The sequence below is a fragment of the Pungitius pungitius genome, chromosome 1, assembly GCF_949316345.1.
Source record: "Pungitius pungitius chromosome 1, fPunPun2.1, whole genome shotgun sequence".
Classification (NCBI taxonomy): domain Eukaryota; kingdom Metazoa; phylum Chordata; class Actinopteri; order Perciformes; family Gasterosteidae; genus Pungitius; species Pungitius pungitius.
This window is the reverse complement of record NC_084900.1, coordinates 35128442-35149463: the sequence shown is the minus strand read 5'-3', so window position 1 is coordinate 35149463 and position 21022 is coordinate 35128442. Positions and strand designations below refer to the sequence as shown.

The window sequence follows — 21022 nt, the reverse complement described above, 5'->3', positions numbered from 1 at the left end:
TCACAAGGCTTCAATCCACAAATTTCCACCACAATAATACGTGTCTACTGGTTGATAAATGCAAAGAAATAGCATACAATCTGTAAGTCAACAATAGAAACACATATTTGGCACATTTCTTTTGTTGCATTCTTTAGTTGTTCTCAGTTGTTTTTTATGTATCAGGTGTTTGGGATATAAACAGGGAAAACAAGCTGCCTTTCTGGCACACAAACAGTGGTTTGAAATAGAAGTCAACAGAGCAAAACTTGTTCGTCAAACAGTCAATCATTTGTACTGCAATGTGATATGTTGTTGAGTCACGCGAAAAGATCTTCACCAGCTGATTCCTCGGACTGTGCTCAGTGAGGGCAGATGTGCATCGTTTCTTTTAAACTTACATTAGTAGGAAACATAAGTATGTAATAAAACAAATTATGCTAAAATGTTTATAAAAACAAAACATGCTAAAATGTAAAACCAATAATTTATTAAACCACAATGTCCCCCTGGTGACAAGTACACATCCTTTACATGACTAACTTTCTCAAAGCTACTTGGAAGAGCTTTGTCTGAAATTACTATTTAGTTATTTCAATCATTGAAGATTTTTGCTTTAGATTGAGAATAGATTAAATTGGATCCTATGATAGGAGAGATTTAAAGAGTTGATATCCCAGTTGTATTTGTTACAGCTTTGCTGTGTTTTTATATATATATATATATATATATATATATATATATATATATATATATATATATATAGATTTACAGAAGAAGCTAAGCTATAATCACTCCAGTATTTAGGAATTACTAAATTTGACAGCTGATTTTTGCTGAATTTTTCAGCCCAGACAAAATGCTTTATGAAACAATATGTAATCAAATAAAATTGATCCAATTCAGTCCAAGATGAAAATATCTTGAAATAAGTGTTATTTCCCCCAAACTTTGTGTGTTTGTATATTGTATAATTTCCCCGGGATGAATGTTTTCTCACAGCTAGCTAACTTTATTTGGTTGGTGCATGTGTGTTGGGAATTTTTAACTTCACTATCATTAAAATCAAAAGGGTATTTTTGATCAATAGAAAGCACAGAAAGGGTGCCACCCGTCCCTGAATCGGTATCTCGTGCACTTTTATAATGATGATCTCTCAGTACCCTGGTTTGAAAGAAAGAACCTCGTTAACAGAAAGAAATTTGATCATCCTGTAAAGGGCCTGGAAGTATGTGACTGTTCTGTCCAGTTTGATATTCCATCCGTATACAATTGCTTAGGACAATAGAACACTGCTGTAATTATTCCCACCCTAAAGAATTGCCAAACCCTTTGCTGCTGTCCTCCTTAAATAGCTGCTCACCCACTTGTCGTCAGTCACCCCAGACGGACAGCAAATGCTTTTTTCTCAAACATATTTGTAAGTATCTCTTTTATTTCAATTTTAACAAACCATTGTTATCAATAACATCTTACACACTTAATACTCATAGTTTTAACATGAAATAGCTGAATGTCGATGCTGGTTTCACGTGTTGGTTCATCTAATGGCTCATGGGAAAAAAGGAATGTATTTCCAAAGCAGAGGCCTTGATTTGACTTTGAAAGCACAGTTGTGTTTACATTCAAATCAGCTTTGCTAAAGCAGACATTAAGATATGCTAAGCATTAAATTTCCTTTTTTCACTTCCTGTGTTGGAAAGGATCACAACTTAACTTCTTATCTGGGTTAATACTTAATTCTCTTAAATGTTACTAAAGGTGTGAATGTGCTCCATGTGTGAATGTGTGGTGGCACACATTCACACATGGAGTAGGAAACTGAATATTGACTGATTTAGAGACGATTATATTCAACATCTATCTATCTATCACAAGGAACGAGGAAAAACTTGTTAAGATGTCAATATTCAGGTCTCAACATGCAACGCTCACCCGACTGTATAGAGCTGGAAACACCCATAATTACACAGACATGGCACTTATTTTCCAGGCAGGTCAAATTGAAGGATGGGAGTGGCACTCAATGGTTTTAAATTAACCTACCTTATAAAAGGTAGCAACAATTGTAAATACAGACAACATGCTTCTCATTTTACACATAGTATTAATAAAATAATGACTAAAATTGCATATTGACAGACGTCGCCAGATTTAAAATGTAAAGTATATCTCAAAAGTCATATTAATAGAAGACCTAATTACATCCTGAATCCAGTACAGCTATATTGACTGTATATGCCCTGTGAAACCTATTGCTATGTTGTGTGTTCCTGTTGAAGTGTCTTATCGGATTTGTTCTATTTTTCCTATTTCTCTGGTCACATATAGAACTGGATTTGTTTTCTAGTATCTACAAGCAACTGACAGCTGACAATGTAAGGTGTATTTTGCTTCCGTCTTTCGGTTGTTCTTATGCAATACTCATCTTTGAAAGAGAAGTTTTGAATGACGTGAAATAATTGCACATTTATAATTATGATCTCTAAGTCCGCCTATCAAAGACAAAAGGACCTCCTTGATAAAACAAAAGTTTGTACATGGTGTAAAGGGCCTGGCACGAGGTGACGTTGTCTTATTGTCTTACATTCCATTAGTGTGCAATTATCAGCGCATTGGAACATTGCTGTAATTAGTGAACTGACAGGGTGGGGCATAAGTGGGTCAACCACTACACGCTGTCAGATCACTCCCATAAAAAAGCACAGCAAGACATCCGTCAGTTTAGTTTCACAATTGAGGTATATATTTGTAAGTATCTCTTTAACTATGGATTTAACGTGTCATTACATTACATGACATTACATGTCATTTAGCTGACGCTTTTATCCAAAGCGACGTACAATAAGTGCATTTCCACATAGATACAAACTCAGAAGAACAAGTAACAAGAAAGTACATTTTTCATCAAATAAGCAGTTTCACAACATGTTATAGAAATGTGCCATTATAAGTACAATTGAAGTGCTACCATTTGTTAGTGCGACGGTCTGCTAGTGTTTTAGTCAAGGTAGAGTCTAAAGAGGTGTGTCTTGAGTTTGAAGATGTAGAGGCTCTCTGTGGTCCTGATGTCATCAGAGAGCTCATTCCACCATCTGGAGTGTCACATTTTAACTTTATCTTCTGCGGCACGCTAATTGTGTCGGAGGACATTCAAGGCAATATTGTCCAGCCTTGTTGAAGTGTCACGTCGGACTTGAAAATGTAGACAATGTGAAGTGTCTACAATGTACAAACGTTGTGGGGATCATTTTGTATACCGGTATTTTTGGCTTTGTTACTGTTTGTTAGGAAATGTCAGAAAAAATGCTAATTTCACCGTGATGACGATTAGACAGCTGGTTTGTGATTAAAGTAAGATTAAAAAAGAAAGTCACTTATTTCAAAAGGTGAATTCAAAGCTTGAAATGTTTTGGAAAATGATCAGAAATTAAAAAAATATTTGACATGCAAATAAAGATAAAGATACCAAGTCTTTGAGGGATTGACTCGTAAAGCAGCTGCATACTAAACATTTCTGTCTTTATCTTTTGCTTTTACATAGCGCCAACATGTGCAAGCTCACTCTTGTTGCAGGTAAGGCATGCTCTTCTAATTATGGTTGATTTACTTCCATCTACACATTTTCTCACCTAACTCTATCTAGACACTTTTTCTTTTCTTGACTAATGTTTCTGCCCCTCAAACTAGAGTCAGATTAAATGGAAATTGTAATTTGGGTTTTCTGATCTGTTCAGCTTGACTTTTAACCAAATACTTGTACTAATAAATTCTTTCATTTTTAAGGTCTCTGTTTGATCATCGCCAGCTTTGGTAAGTAAAACATGCATTAATCATAATCAACAGACTTAGAAGATTAGAAGATAAATAATGACTCATTAAAACCATCATCATTCCCTCCCACGTCTCAGCCTCCTCCACCCGGCTGGTGTGTTACTATAACAGTGTGGCTGCAAACAGAGGCGGGAACGGGATGTTCACGGTTTCCGATATTGATCCGAACCTGTGTACGCATCTGATATATGCCTTCGCCGGCATTAACGATCAAAATGAGCTGGTGCCCAGCCAACTAAATGACTTAGGGACCTATGGGGCATTCAATCAACTCAAAGCACGGTCAGTGCTTTAACATAATCATTTTGTGTGAAATGATGGTGATTTTGTGTTTTGTCAAACAATTTATACACAACCTTTATCCTCCCACAGCAATCCACAGCTCAAAACCCTGTTGGCGGTTGGAGGCCTTTTCCTCAGCGGACAGAAGTGAGTTACATTTGTCTGTTCAAGCAAAGACGACTTTAAGCACCACTTCAATTTTGCTTTAGAAAAAAAACATGTTTTGTCCAATGCTGTTATTTGGGTTTTGGATGATGCATTGTTTTGTACTAATGAGGTACCACAAGGAGAGATTCTTAAACTTGATAACCTGAAGAGATTAAGAAATATTAAGCATAAGTGAAATAGCATTTGGGATGAAATATTTGGAAACTACAAAACACAAGCACATACTGATGAAGAAATTTAAGAAATTTGACGTTTGCTGATGTTTTCATTACTGTGAAAGACGTCTTTCGAATAATCTTGTAAATAGGTGCACAGGAAGTGGTGAGTATTCATGTCATCTGCAAACACCTCGTGGATTTGTGTTTGTAGGAAAATCATCAATCTAAGAGAAAATCGTTTTAATTTGATAAATACAACAAAATGAAAATCAAGAAGGTTTGAAAGAATGAAGAAGAACATAAAAAATGGTAACTGAATGGGCCCAAATCTACCCCTTAAAGGGACAGTCGTTAAATCATCATTATCAAACTCCACACAGCATAAATGTAATCAGAAATCAGTATTGTTTTTAACACAGACATATAATAAACACTCTGGCCTTAAACATTCTAATATTTCCATTGCATCAGCTACATTTTTAAAGGTTATTTTGTTTGGAATGCTTACCAGATTCAGTTCAATGGGGGCAAGCCCACAAAAAAGATCAACGTTCATCCAGTCTGCGATCACACTGCTAAGAAACAACGGGTTTGATGGGCTGAACCTGGACTGGAGGTACCCTGGAGGACCTGGAAGCCAGCCGGGGGACAAGCAGAGCTTCACAATGCTGTGCAAGGTCAGCTCCTCAATGTATCTTTTGTCCGAAATGTATCATACTGAATAAACCTATATAAAATATATAACATTATGGTGGAAAGACACTGACCTGTGTTTGTTTCATAGGAGTTCAAAGAGGCCTTTGTGGCTGAAGCAGCATCAGCTGGTCGTGACAGGTTACTCCTCACCGCCAGTGTCTCTGCAGAGAAAGCAATCATCGATGTCAGTTACGACGTTCCACAGATTTCCACGTAAGCTCATTAAAATAAATACTTGAAATGACGCCAATCATAAGCTGTTGTCATGTTTTGCTTAACGGGGTTCCCTTTGCATTTTAAGGTATCTTGATTTCATCAATGTGTTGACATTTGACTTTCACGGCCCCTGGGAAAACGTCACGGGACATCACAGCCCCTTATTCAGAGGATCCCAAGATACTGGAAACAACATCGAGTTGAACACTGTAAGTACAGAGAGTTATATTTCAAGTGCCCGAACACTTTCCTTCTTAGAGATGTCCTTTCAGCCTGACTGTTTAGCTCTCTCAACATTGTAGGACTCTGCCATGAGGAACTGGCGAGACCTCGGAGCACCTGCAGACAAGCTCAACTTGGGGTTGGCGGCATATGGCCGTGCTTTCGACCTCTCCACTAACGCCAGTGGTGTCGGTGCACCAGCAAGTGGTCCTGGTGAAGAAGGCTGCTTCACCGGGGAAGCAGGATTCTGGGCCACTTATGAGGTAAAACAACATAATGTGAATATTATTGGTAAATACAAAAGCCTTTATTATAAGCTAACCAGTTATTCCATTTGGTGTGACTTATTTCTGTCTGATTGAATAAATGTGATATTTGACCCTTCTTCTCAGATTTGCCTTTATACTGAAGGGGTTACTCCCCAGCTGATCAGTGACCAGCAAGTCCCATATGCTGTCACAGAAGGTCAGTGGGTTGGATATGACGACAAAGAAAGCCTTACTAAAAAGGTATTCATCTCTTCATTTCAAACTATTCAATCATTTCCTTTTCATTTTTAGTCAAATAAAAATGTTGTCGAAATGACGTCAGCTGTTGAAATGCGTTGTTTCTCATCATCTCAGGTCACTTACCTAAAAACGAATAACTTTGGAGGAGCCTTTGTCTGGTCTGTGGACCTGGATGACAAAACTGGAGCAATCTGTAAAATGGGGGGAAACCCTTTCATCACTGAACTGCATGACCTCCTGGTTCCAGGTAATCTCTTTGCAAAACATCTCAATCAAATCCAATCACGACGGGACTTGATTTTCAGCTTTTTAGCTACTAATGCTTAGGAATTTGAATGGCCAGATAGCCAAAGTAACTTATTACATTATGTCATTTAGGTAAAGGACATTATTCATTTTATTAAAGTATTATGAGCTGCTTAGAGCTAGCTTTATGAAGTTAAAAATAATAATGAATTCCATTTAATATATTTTATACTGATGTGGAATATTCTGTACTAATCTTTAATTAGTAGTTCCACATGTCTTTATGCTCTTTGCTTGTTTTTAGCAGCTGGCAACACAAGAGTTTCGTTAACAGAAAACAAATAACAAATATTTCAATGGATTTGTCGTTCACAATGAAGCTTTTTCCGGGATTGGCCAATTGAAGTATTGATGCTATCTTCCCATCAAAGATTTTCATAAAGACCATATTTAATGTTCACTTCTCCTATAGCATAACTGCAAGTTATATTCCAATGACCTCAAAACCGAGATTACTTGCTGTAGACAATGGATGTGTGTTTTTAATGTGTATTTGATTGAATTATCATCCAGTAATTATATTAGATATCTCATGAAGGAAGAATTGCAGCCATGCTCAGCATCATAAGAATATTATCAGATGATCAAACAGGGTGTAAAAAGCATGTAACACAGTATGTGACTCTCATTATTTTTTCAGGTTTTCCTGGCCTCAGCAGTACAACTCCCCCTGCGACAACTACCACAACAACTACACCCACTACCACCACAACTACAATCAAGCCCACTACCACAACAACTACACCCACTACCACCACAACTACAATCAAACTCACAACCACCACTACTACAATCAAGCCCACTACCACAACAACTACACCCACTACCACCACAACTACAATCAAGCCCACTACCACAACAACTACACCCACTACCACCACAACTACAATCAAACCCACAACCACCACAACTACAGCTACACCCACTACCACAACAACTACAATCAAGCCCACTACCACCACCACGACATCAACTCCCACTACCACCACAACAACTACAATCAAGCCCACTACCACCACCACGACATCAACTCCCACTACCACCACTACAACTACAATCAAGCCCACTACCACTACAACTACCACCACCCCAGTCCCACCTACTCCATCAATTTCCCAACGATGTCGGAGAAGTCCAGGACTCTACTTTGCTTATCCAAATGACCCAACACGATTCATCCAATGTGGCATTCAAGGAGCATTTTTCATCCACTCATGCCCAACAGGTTTAACCTTTAATGAAGCCGTCAACGTGTGTACCATTCCAACAAATATAATCGGGTCCACTTCCCCAACTCCTGTGACTACCACCACCACTACTACAATCAAGCCCACTACCACAACAACTACAATCAAACCCACTACCACAACAACTACAATCAAGCCCACTACCACAACAACTACAATCAAGCCCACTACCACAACAACTACAATCAAGCCCACTACCACTACAACTACAATCAAACCCACTACCACAACAACTACAATCAAGCCCACTACCACTACAACTACAATCAAGCCCACTACCACTACAACTACAATCAAGCCCACTACCACTACAACTACAATCAAGCCCACTACCACTACAACTACAATCAAACCCACTACCACAACAACTACAATCAAGCCCACTACCACTACAACTACAATCAAGCCCACTACCACTACAACTACAATCAAGCCCACTACCACAACAACTACAATCAAGCCCACTACCACAACAACTACACCCACTACCACCACAACTACAATCAAACCCACAACCACCACAACTACAACTACACCCACTACCACCACAACTACAATCAAGCCCACTACCACAACTACCACCACCCCAGTCCCACCTACTCCATCAATTTCCCAACGATGTCGGAGAAGTCCAGGACTCTACTTTGCTTATCCAAATGACCCAACACGATTCATCCAATGTGGCATTCAAGGAGCATTTTTCATCCACTCATGCCCAACAGGTTTAACCTTTAATGAAGCCGTCAGCGTCTGTACTTTTTAGAAATGCAGTCAAAAGTATGAATACATCTTGCAGTGTATTTACAATGATTTTCTTCTAATTCAAGGTGTATCTAAATCAGCTTGGTGTGAATCTTGTTTTTCCACTGCCACAATTTCTTATTCAAACAGATATAAGATATATACACGCATGTGGTTGTTGCAGAATTACTTTATTATATGCGAATCAAACTATATTGTATGGGTTTTTTCTTAATTTATATTTTCATGTAATAATTTAGGATATTGAAAGATTAGTCCTCCATGATAAAACGGATGTTGCACATGTTACGAAATGTAAAAGCAAATAAAATGTTAAAAGTATCATACAATAAGTTTCATAGAGGATTTTTAGTACTAATCTGTCAATAACTTTGTGTTGAATTCTTCCTTCAGCAGGGTGTCTGATTGGGTTTGAGAGGTTGAGAATTCGATCAACAGTACAAAAGGAGCACTTTCTCATCGTTAATATTAAATTTAATGATTTTAGAGAAAAAAAAGACTTCCTCTTTCTTCACTGACAACCTGCTCACACTTTTTCTTGAGATGTCTGACAACAACTTAATTTCCCTAAAGGTTTTTATTTTCCTGTTGTTGTTTTTTTTAAATCAATACTATCAAGGACAATTTTAAGTATTTACCTTATTCAACATTCAAGTGATAGACACACAACACATGTCTCTCTCCCGTGTGTAAATATCTTACTGAAGTCATAGGCAACGCTTACCAGAATACAGATATTCGATTGGGCAAGCAGCATCACAAGAGATGATTTACCATGCACGCAGTTGTGGTCAAAAGTTTACATATGGAGAACACATCGAGGGGGCTAGCTGTGCAGACTGTGAGCGCCTGTCATGGCACTCCCGTCTCTCCCGTCGAGTCCTCTTTGCTGAAGACGGCTCGGTGAGGCCTGCTCCCCGCGGCTCCGGTCCAGCTCACGCTGAGGCAGAGTGCCGGATGTCTTCATGGGGATCAGAAATGGATCTTGCGGAGGATTCCGGGACGGCTGAGGCCTTTTCCCAGCCCTTCACCACGAGACCCAGGCGCTCGTTTCCGTCGGAGGCACGCTCTGCGGCTTCCTCCACCCCGGATTAGACGCCGCTCTCACGTTGCTCCAGCTCCGAGGAGCTGGACGTGGTAAGCGTAGAGGCAGCGGAGGCTGACGTAGAGGCGCCTCATTTCCCCGCTGCCGCCAAAGAACTGCTGGAGGTCCTCACCCGAGCCGCTGACAGATTTCATATCAGCTGGCCGGCGGATCAACAGCAACCTGTTTCCGGTAAGCTGCAAGAGCGGTTTTTACCTTCCCGCAGAGTTCTTCCGTGCCGGTGCTTTCCGTTCCTTCCAGACGGGCTGGGGTAGGCTGGTGTCCTCCCGCGTGTACAACCAGCGTACGGCATTGTACTCGTCTCTAGCTGAGGCCAAGCGACATGGCTACGTGAGCATGCCGGCCACGGAGGGGGCCCTGGCAGACCATGTTTCCCCCGCGGCCGTGTCGTTGAGGACACCGGTGCTGCCCACCAAGCCTTTGAGAACTACCTCGGCTCTGGTGGGCAAGGCTTACTCGGCAGCGGGGCAGGCGGCCTCCTGCCTGCTTACAATTGCGCTTATCCAGGCGTATCAGGCAGGGCTGCTGGCCGACGTGGCCGAGGGGAACGAGCTAACTCCGGAGGCAGTTTGTGAGCTGAGGCACACGGCTGACCTCGCGTTGAGACCCACGAAGGAGACGGCGAAGTCTGTCGGCAGATCCATGGGAGCCCTGGTGGCTACGGAGTGGCACCTTTGGCTGAGCCACTCTATTGGGGCCGTTGCGGATAAACTCCACGCAGAGAGGTGGCAGGCAGAGGCGCTCGATTCCTTCCTTCCCCGACAACGCCACGTCTCCGGGGCTGCTCAAGGGCTGCGCGCACCCCCTCGTCGAGGCTGGGCCGCAGCAGGATACGCTCGGACAGGGTTCTCTCACAGCTGGACTGAAGAGGGCTTCGTCCAATAGGCCCTGACACCGTAAGGGTCAGGGTGCCACCGCACTTTTCGGTGTTCTATTCTCCCCAGTACTCTCCGGGAGTCGTTCCGTTGTCCCCGCCGCCGCTTTGGGGCACGACCGGGTTCAGCGAGCGTGAGCCCGAGGGCCCCGAGGGGCCGTAGCCCGAGAAACTTTTTGGCTTTTTGGGTGAGTGGCAAAGCCTCCCCAACGTATCTCAATGGGTCCTGCGCACAATCGACGTTGGCCATCCAATTTAGGTGGCCTCGATTTCGGGGGGTGCTACCCACTGTGGTAGACCCCCAGCAGGCTCTGGTGTTGGAGCGAGAAGTACAGACCCTGCTGTGGAAGGGAGCCGTAGAACGAGTTCTCCCCCCAGACAAAGAGTCGGGCTACTTCATTGTTCCAAAGAAGGATGGGGGTTTGCGTCCGATACTAGATCTCCGCCGCGCTGTTGCGAAGTTGAGCTTCAAGATGCTCACTCTCCAACAGATCGTTGCACAGATCAGGTCCGAGGACTGGTTTGTCACGGTGGATCTTCAGGACGCTTACTTTCATATCCCCATCCTCCCACTACACAGGAAGTTCCTGAGGTTTGCTTTTGGGGATAAAGCTTACCAATACAAGATTCTTCCGTTCGGCCTAGCCCTCTCACCTCGTACGTTCACCAAATGCGTGGATGCCGCTCTGGCGCCATTGCGTCTCCAGGGCATCCGCATTTTAAACTACTTGGACGACTGGTTGATTTTAGCGCCATCTGAGCGGCTGGCGGCCCAACATCGAGATGTTGTGCTTGCACACATCAACCGTCTGGGGCTGAGACTCAACATCAGGAAAAGCGTGCTGTGCTCAGCACGTAGGACCACCTTCCTGGGCGTTATTTGGGATTCGACCACGATGCGAGCACATCTTTCTCCCGCTCGAGTAGTTTCGATCCTCTCTGCAGTTAAGCAGGCCAGGCTAGGCCAGCCACTCACTGTGAAACAGTTTCAGAGACTACTAGGTCTCCTGGCAGCGGCATCCAATGTGATCCCTTGCGGCCTGTTACACATGAGACCGTTACAGTGGTGGCTCAGAGCCAAGGGCTCCCCCCCCGAGGGGAAACCAGCACCGTCTGATCGAGGTCACTCTGCGCTGCCTGAGGGCCCTGGTCATATTGGGGGACCCTTGGTTATTATCCGAAGGGCTGTTTTAGGAGCGTTGTATCGTCGGGACGGTTCCCTCACGGGCTGGGGTGCGATCATGAGTGGTCACTCAGCCTCGGGGCTGTGGCAGCATCATATCCAGTCCTGGCACATAAAACAGCTGAAGATGTTGACAGTGTTTCAGGCTCTGAAACACAGGGGGCAGACACCCTGTCGAGGCAGGGGCCGAGGCGCGGAGACTGGAAACTCCATCTTGAGGTGGTGGAGCTCCTTTTGAGACACTTCGCCCGCGCCGAAGTGGACCTATTTGCCTCCGAAGAGACTTCTCATTGTCCTCTGTGGTTGTCCCTCCCGCACCCCGCACCACTCTCGTTGGATGCTATGGTATAGGCGTGGCCAAGAGTAGGTCTGTACGCCTTCCCCCCGGTTGCTCTGCTCCCAGGGGTTCTGGAGAGGGTCCGTTAGGACGGAGTCAGCCTACTATTATTAGCCCCGTTCTGGCCAGCCCAAGTATGGTTTGCGGACCTGATTTTGCTCCTCGCAGGTCCCCAGTTGGAGATTGGAGGTTGGAGCGGACCTGCTGTCTCAAGCGAAGGGGTCCATCGTTCACCCCCACCCCGAGCTATGGAAGCTATGGGCGTGGCCCTTGAGGGGACCCCCCCTTTAAGATCCGGTCACCCGATCGAGGTCGTGGAGACCATCTACCACTCCAGAGCCCCCGCCACAAGGAGGGCGTATGCCGGTAGATGGTGCAACTTGGTGTGGGGAACGACAGCCGAACCCAGTTAACTTCCCGGTTTGTTTAGTACTGGAGTTCCTACAGCGCGTTTCCCCACAAGTTTATCCTCGTCTGCTATCGAGGTATCTCGCTTCCTTTGTGGCACCCTGTTCCCCCGTTTCTGACGTCGGACCAGACGTAATAATTTAGAAGCCGCATAAGTGGGTGGTTGAGGCCATCGCACTTGCGTATGAATCGGCCGGCCAGCCCGCGCATTGGCTGTCCGGGCCCATTCTACCTGGGGTATGGCGGCTTCGAAAGCCCTTCTGTCGCGGACCTTAACCATCGCCTTGAGCACAGGGGCTCTCGTCTGAGTGTGCACACTAACTTCACACCACGGTGCCTTGCTCGTATGGTGGAGTGGCGTTCCCACAGCGTTTTTACGCAGCTTGAGTTCCCTGAGAGGGAACGTCTTTGGTTACGTATGTAAACGTGGTTCCCTGAAGGGAACGAGACGCTGCGTAACGTCTTCCGCCTATGACGTACCAGCTCGCCATTGGTTAAATTTCACACGTGCTTCATGTTCCGTCAGGCAGAGGCGTTCCCACAGCGTTTTTATGCAGTGTCTCGTTCCCTTCAGGGAACCACGTTTACATACGTAACTGGAGACGTTCATCTTTGAAAGAAGTTTTGAATGACGTGAAATAATTGCACATTTATAATTATAAACTCTAAGTCCGCCTATTAAAGAGAAAGGACCTCCTTAATAGAGCAAAAGTTTGTACATGGTGTAAAGGGCCTGGCACGAGGTGACGTTGTCTTATTGTCTTACATTCCATTAGTGTGCAATTATCAGCGCATTGGAACATTGCTGTAATTAGTGAACTGACAGGGTGGGGCATAAGTGGGTCAACCACTACACGCTGTCAGATCACTCCCATAAAAAAGCACAGCAAGACGTCAGTCAGTTTCATTCCACAATTGAGAGACAGTATATGTTTTCTTCACAGCTATATATGTAAGTATCTTTTTAACTTTGGATTTAACGTGTCACATTTTAACTTTTACTTCTGCGCCATGCTAATTGTGTCGGAGGACATTCAAGGCAATATTGTCCAGCCTTGTTGAAGTGTCACGTCGGACTTGAAAATGTGATGTGTCTTTAATGTACAAACGTTGTGGGGATCATTTTGTATACCGGTATTTTTGGCTTTGTTACTGTTTGTTAGGAAATGTCAGGCAAAATGCTAATTTCAACTTCAATTTCAACTTAATGTTCAATACAAACGATGAGATCTACATTACAAAAAAAAATACTTTACCTGATGAAGTGAAATGTTTTGGAAAATGATCAGAAATTAAATAAATATTTGACATGCAACAGCTAAAGATACCAAGTTCCAAACTCAACGCATGCCTTTGAGGCATTGACTCATCTTGGAAGCTAAAAGGTTACCCTGACGGGTCAATCGGGGTGGCAGGCTGCGGTCGTCTTCCTCGTGTCAGAACGCTGGTGCGAGGGCAAGAAGGGAGGACTCAGATGCAGAGTTTTGTAAAAATAAAAGGACTTTAATAGTCAAAAAACTCTAAATCAAAATCACTCCAACCAAAAAAGGACCAGAAGGAGGCGCAAACAAAACAGACAAAAAACTGGGACCTGGACTTGCAAACACAAACAGACTTGACATGACACAGCACATCGACATGTAATGACGCCACAAAAGACAAGAGACTCACAGAGGTTAAATATACAAAGGAGGTGCAGGTGATTGGACACAGGTGGAAACGATCAGGCACGGCAGACAATCACAGGGGAAGACAGGCCAAGGCAGGAAGTGAAGTTACCCAGGAACACAAGAGACATGAAACTACAAAATAAAACAAGACAAGACCCCAAACCGTGACACCTTGTGCGTTGGTAGGGCGTAAAAAGCGATATCCCCTATATCAGTGCAAAGTAAAGCAGCTGCATACTAAACATTTCTGTCTTTATCTTTTGCTTTTACATAGCGCCAACATGTGCAAGCTCACTCTTGTTGCAGGTAAGGCATGCTCTTCTAATTATGGTTGATTTACTTCCATCTACACATTTTCTCACCTAACTCTATCTAGACACTTTTTCTTTTCTTGACTAATGTTTCTGCCCCTCAAACTAGAGTCAGATTAAATGGAAATTGTAATTTGGGTTACATGATCTGTTCAGCTTGACTTTTAACCAAATACTTGTACTAATAAATTCTTTCATTTTTAAGGTCTCTGTTTGATCATCGCCAGCTTTGGTAAGTAAAACATGCATTAATCATAATCAACAGACTTAGAAGATTAGAAGATAAATAATGACTAATTAAAACCATCATCCTTCCCTCCCACGTCTCAGCCTCCTCCACCCGGCTGGTGTGTTACTATAACAGTGTGGCTGCAAACAGAGGCGGGAACGGGATGTTCACGGTTTCCGATATTGATCCGAACCTGTGTACGCATCTGATATATGCCTTCGCCGGCATTAACGATCAAAATGAGCTGGTGCCCAGCCAACTAAATGACTTAGGGACCTATGGGGCATTCAATCAACTCAAAGCACGGTCAGTGCTTTAACATAATCATTTTGTGTGAAATGATGGTGATTTTGTGTTTTGTCAAACAATCTATACACAACCTTTATCCTCCCACAGCAATCCACAGCTCAAAACCCTGTTGGCGGTTGGAGGCCTTTTCCTCAGCGGACAGAAGTGAGTTACATTTGTCTGTTCGAGCAAAGACGACTTTAAGCACCACTTCAATTTTGCTTTAGAAAAAAAACCATGTTTTGTCCAATGCCGTTATTTGGGTTTTGGATGATGCATTGTTTTGTACAAATGAGGTACCACAAGGAGAGATTCTTAAACTTGATAACCTGAAGAGATTAAGAAATATTCAGGATAAGTGAAATATCATTTGGGATGAAATATTTGGAAACTACAAAACACAAGCACATACTGATGAAGAAATGTAAGAAATTTGACGTTTGCTGATGTTTTCATTACTGTGAAAGACGTCTTTCGAATAATCTTGTAAATAGGTGCACAGGAAGTGGTGAGTATTCATGTCATCTGCAAACACCTCGTGGATTTGTGTTTGTAGGAAAATCATCAATCTAAGAGAAAATCGTTTTAATTTGATAAATACAACAAAATGAAAATCAAGAAGGTTTGAAAGAATGAAGAAGAACATAAAAAATGGTAACTGAATGGGCCCAAATCTACCCCTTAAAGGGACAGTCGTTAAATCATCATTATCAAACTCCACACAGCATAAATGTAATCAGAAATCAGTATTGTTTTTAACACAGACATATAATAAACACTCTGGCCTTAAACATTCTAATATTTCCATTGCATCAGCTACATTTTTAAAGGTTATTTTGTTTGGAATGCTTACCAGATTCAGTTCAATGGGGGCAAGCCCACAAAAAAGATCAACGTTCATCCAGTCTGCGATCACACTGCTAAGAAACAACAGGTTTGATGGGCTGAACCTGGACTGGAGGTACCCTGGAGGACCTGGAAGCCAGCCGGGGGACAAGCAGAGCTTCACAATGCTGTGCAAGGTCAGCTCCTCAATGTATCTTTTGTCCGAAATGTATCATACTGAATAAACCTATATAAAATATATAACATTATGGTGGAAAGACACTGACCTGTGTTTGTTTCATAGGAGTTCCAAGAGGCCTTTGTGGCTGAAGCAGCATCAGCTGGTCGTGACAGGTTACTCCTCACCGCCAGTGTCTCTGCAGAGAAAGCAATCATCGATGTCAGTTACGACGTTCCACAGATTTCCACGTAAGCTCATTAAAATAAATACTTGAAATGACGCCAATCATGAGCTGTTGTCATGTTTTGCTTAACGGGGTTCCCTTTGCATTTTAAGGTATCTGGATTTCATCAATGTGTTGACATTTGACTTTCACGGCCCCTGGGAAAACGTCACGGGACATCACAGCCCCTTATTCAGAGGATCCCAAGATACTGGAAACAACATCGAGTTGAACACTGTAAGTACAGAGAGTTATATTTCAAGTGCCCGAACACTTTCCTTCTTAGAGATGTCCTTTCAGCCTGACTGTTTAGCTCTCTCAACATTGTAGGACTCTGCCATGAGGAACTGGCGAGACCTCGGAGCACCTGCAGACAAGCTCAACTTGGGGTTGGCGGCATATGGCCGTGCTTTCGACCTCTCCACTAACGCCAGTGGTGTCGGTGCACCAGCAAGTGGTCCTGGTGAAGAAGGCTGCTTCACCGGGGAAGCAGGATTCTGGGCCACTTATGAGGTAAAACAACATAATGTGAATATTATTGGTAAATACAAAAGCCTTTATTATAAGCTAACCAGTTATTCCATTTGGTGTGACTTATTTCTGTCTGATTGAATAAATGTGATATTTGACCCTTCTTCTCAGATTTGCCTTTATACTGAAGGGGTTACTCCCCAGCTGATCAGTGACCAGCAAGTCCCATATGCTGTCACAGAAGGTCAGTGGGTTGGATATGACGACAAAGAAAGCCTTACTAAAAAGGTATTCATCTCTTCATTTCAAACTATTCAATCATTTCCTTTTCATTTTTAGTCAAATAAAAATGTTGTCGAAATGACGTCAGCTGTTGAAATGCGTTGTTTCTCATCATCTCAGGTCACTTACCTAAAAACGAATAACTTTGGAGGAGCCTTTGTCTGGTCTGTGGACCTGGATGACAAAACTGGAGCAATCTGTAAAATGGGGGGAAACCCTTTCATCACTGAACTGCATGACCTCCTGGTTCCAGGTAATCTCTTTGCAAAACATCTCAATCAAATCCAATCACGACGGGACTTGATTTTCAGCTTTTTAGCTACTAATGCTTAGGAATTTGAATGGCCAGATAGCCAAAGTAACTTATTACATTATGTCATTTAGGTAAAGGACATTATTCATTTTATTAAAGTATTATGAGCTGCTTAGAGCTAGCTTTATGAAGTTAAAAATAATAATGAATTCCATTTAATATATTTTATACTGATGTGGAATATTCTGTACTAATCTTTAATTAGTAGTTCCACATGTCTTTATGCTCTTTGCTTGTTTTTAGCAGCTGGCAACACAAGAGTTTCGTTAACAGAAAACAAATAACAAATATTTCAATGGATTTGTCGTTCACAATGAAGCTTTTTCCGGGATTGGCCAATTGAAGTATTGATGCTATCTTCCCATCAAAGATTTTCATAAAGACCATATTTAATGTTCACTTCTCCTATAGCATAACTGCAAGTTATATTCCAATGACCTCAAAACCGAGATTACTTGCTGTAGAGAATGGATGTGTGTTTTTAATGTGTATTTGATTGAATTATCATCCAGTAATTATATTAGATATCTCATGAAGGAAGAATTGCAGCCATGCTCAGCATCATAAGAATATTATCAGATGATCAAACAGGGTGTAAAAAGCATGTAACACAGTATGTGACTCTCATTATTTTTTCAGGTTTTCCTGGCCTCAGCAGTACAACTCCCCCTGCGACAACAACCACAACAACTACACCCACTACCACAACTACCACCACCCCAGTCCCACCTACTCCATCATTTGCAGAACGATGTCTGGGAAATCCAGGACTCCACTTTGCTCATCCGAATGAACCAACAAGATTCATCCAATGTGGCATTCAAGGAGCATTTTTCATCCTCTCATGCCCAACAGGTTTGACCTTTAATGAAGCCGTCATCGCCTGTACCATTCCAACAAATATAATCGGGTCCACTTCCCCAACTCCTGTGACTACCACCACCACTACTACAATCAAGCCCACTACCACCACCACGACATCAACTCCCACTACCACCACAACAACTACAATCAAGCCCACTACCACTACAACTACCACCACCCCAGTCCCACCTACTCCATCATTTGCAGAACGATGTCTGGGAAATCCAGGACTCTACTTTGCTAATCCGAATGAGCCAACAAGATTCATCCAATGTGGCATTCAAGGAGCATTTTTCATCCTCTCATGCCCAACACGTTTGACCTTTAATGAAGCCGTCAACGCCTGTACTTTTTAGAAATGCAGTCAAAAGTATGAATACATCTTGCAGTGTATTTACAATGATTTTCTTCTAATTCAAGGTGTATCTAAATCAGCCTGGTGTGAATTTTGTTTTTCCACTGCCACAATTTCTTATTCAAACAGATATAAGATATATACACGCATGTGGTTGTTGCAGAATTACTTTATTATATGCGAATCAAACTATATTGTATGGGTTTTTTCTTAATTTATATTTTCATGTAATAATTTAGGATATTGAAAGATTAGTCCTCCATGATAAAACGGATTTTGCACATGTTACGAAATGTAAAAGCAAATAAAATGTTGAAAGTATCATACAATAAGTTTCATAGAGGATTTTTAGTACTAATCTGTCAATAACTTTGTGTTGAATTCTTCCTTCAGCAGGGTGTCTGATTGGGTTTGAGAGGTTGAGAATTCGATCAACAGTACAAAAGGAGCACTTTCTCATCGTTAATATTAAATTTAATGATTTTAGAGAAAAAAAAGACTTCCTCTTTTCCACACTTTTTCTTGAGATGTCTGACAACAACTTAATTTCCCTAAAGGTTTTACTTTTCCTGTTGTTGTTTTTACCTTATTCAACATTCAAGTGATAGACACACAACACTTACAATCAAATGATTGTATTCAATGTAACGAAGAGTTTCGTAAGTTTGCTGTTGCCAGCCATCAATGAAATTGAATTGAGTAACCCAGGTTTATTCAGATAAAATTCAAAGTTCGAGGATGTCTATTTTGCATGGTTAAAACAGTGTTAGGACTTATTTCCTATCTAATTGGTTCTAAAGTAAATCTTTCTTTAATTTGGGGGTTTAATTGGTAGGTTTACTTAAAGGAATGATGCTTTATCTCGTAGTGACACTTTGTGGTGTCGCATTTAATAATTGGAATGAAGAACATAAAACTTAGGACCAGTTTGGACTAAATTTCTCATTTAAACCAATGGGAGAATGTGTCCAAACTTTTGACTGGTACTGTCTAGGAGTCCATGAGTGTTGTCTTGCTGTCCACATTTTCCTTTTGAGGGAACGACATGTGAATTAACTTCATAGGCAACGCTTACCAGAATACAGATATTCGATTGGGCCAGCAGCGTCACATGAGATGATTTACAATGCACGCAGGTGTGGTCAAAGGTTTTACATACACTTGGAAAGAACATAATGTCATGGCTTGAGTTTCCCCTTATTTCTACAAGTCAGATTTTTCTCTGATAGAAGTATGTTACAATGACTCTTTGTCACAAAAAACATGAAGTTTGGTTCTTTTGTGACTTTATTATGGGTTAACAGAAAAAGTGATGAAATCTGCTGGGTCAAAAATATTCATACAGCAGTGCTAATATTTGGTTACATGTCCCTTGGTCATGTTCACTTCTAGAGGCGCATTTGGCAGCCATTCACAAGCTTCTTATTGAATCTGACAGAATTGGTGCAGTTCAGTTAAGTTTGATGTCTTTCTGACATGGACTTGTTTCTTCAGCATTGTTCACATGTTCTCAATGTGATATAAGTCGGGACTTTGGGAAGGCCATTCTAAAACCCTAACTCAGCCATTCTATTACCACTTTTGATGCGTGTTTGGGGTCATTGTCCTGTTGGAACACCCAACTGTGCCCAACCTTCAGGTTGATGATTTTAGGTTATCTTGAAGAATTTGAACAGAATCCTACTTCTTCATGATCCCATTTACTCTCTGTAAAGCACCAGTTCCATTGGCAGCAAAACAGCACCCACAGCATTAAACTACCACCACCGTGCTTGACGGCATGATGTTCTTGGGGTTAAAGGCCTCGCCTTTTCTCCTCCAGACCAATTGCTGGGCATTGGGGCCAAACAGCTAGATTTTTGTTTCGTCTGACCACCGAATATTCCTCCAGAAGGTCTTACTTTTGTCCATGCGATCAGCAGCAAACATCAGTCAAGCCTTAAGGTGCCACTTTTAGAGCGAGGGCTTCCTTCTTGCACGGCAGCCTCTTGGTCGACGAAGATTTAAAACGTGCTTAACTGTGGACACTGACACCCGTGTTCCAGCAGCTTCTAATTCTTGGCAGATCTGCTTTTTGGTTGTTCAGTTGACTCTTCACCCTCCTGACCAATTTTCACTCAGCAGCAGGTGATAGCTTGTGTTTTCTTCCTGATGGTGGCAGTGACAAAACAGTGCCATGAACTTCATACTTACAATTGTTTGCACTGTGGCTCTTGGGACCTGCAGCTGCTTTGAAATGGCTCCAATGACTTTCCTGACTTGTTCAAGTCAATGATTTGCCTTTTCAGATCCATGCTGCGCTCCTTTGACTTTCCCATTTGTGGGCGTTTGTTTCCACTGAGCCTTATTCAAATGGCCTCAAAGAAGTCACTTATAATAACTCACAAGAGGCCATGCTATGAAACTCATTTCATTGACACAACTCACCAATATTGCTGTAATTTATGTTGCTGTATGTATATTTTTGACCCAGCAGATTTTGTCACTTTTTCTGTTAAACCATAATAACGTCATAAAAGAACCAAACTTCAAGAATCTTTTTTGTGACAAAGAAGTTTCTGTCACTCTATGAGAGCAATCAGACTTGTAGAAATAACGAGAAACTCAAGAGAGCCATGACATTATGTTCTTTGTATAGAAACTTTTGTAATTGGTTGGTGTGAGGGCTAGAAAAGCTGTGACCTCTATACAAATTCTACATTTCTGAATTATTGATCAGTTATA

General features: G+C 42.1%; 1 protein-coding gene across 1 annotated transcript; it reads left to right on the top strand.

The window, feature by feature from the left end:
- Positions 1-1339: 1339 nt before the first annotated feature.
- LOC119223730 (oviduct-specific glycoprotein-like) lies at positions 1340-18789 on the top strand. Its single transcript, XM_062566171.1, has 26 exons — positions 1340-1399; positions 3524-3555; positions 3766-3792; positions 3891-4095; positions 4186-4242; positions 4933-5098; positions 5206-5330; positions 5419-5542; positions 5636-5818; positions 5948-6064; positions 6179-6311; positions 7011-7059; positions 7309-8206; positions 9725-9853; positions 13126-13238; positions 14231-14262; positions 14473-14499; positions 14598-14802; positions 14893-14949; positions 15641-15806; positions 15914-16038; positions 16127-16250; positions 16344-16526; positions 16656-16772; positions 16887-17019; positions 17719-18789. Exons 1-26 carry the CDS (start codon positions 1377-1379, stop codon positions 18297-18299), a joined length of 4131 nt encoding a protein of 1376 aa, XP_062422155.1. The 5' UTR covers positions 1340-1376; the 3' UTR covers positions 18300-18789.
- The last annotated feature ends 2233 nt before the right edge of the window (positions 18790-21022 follow it).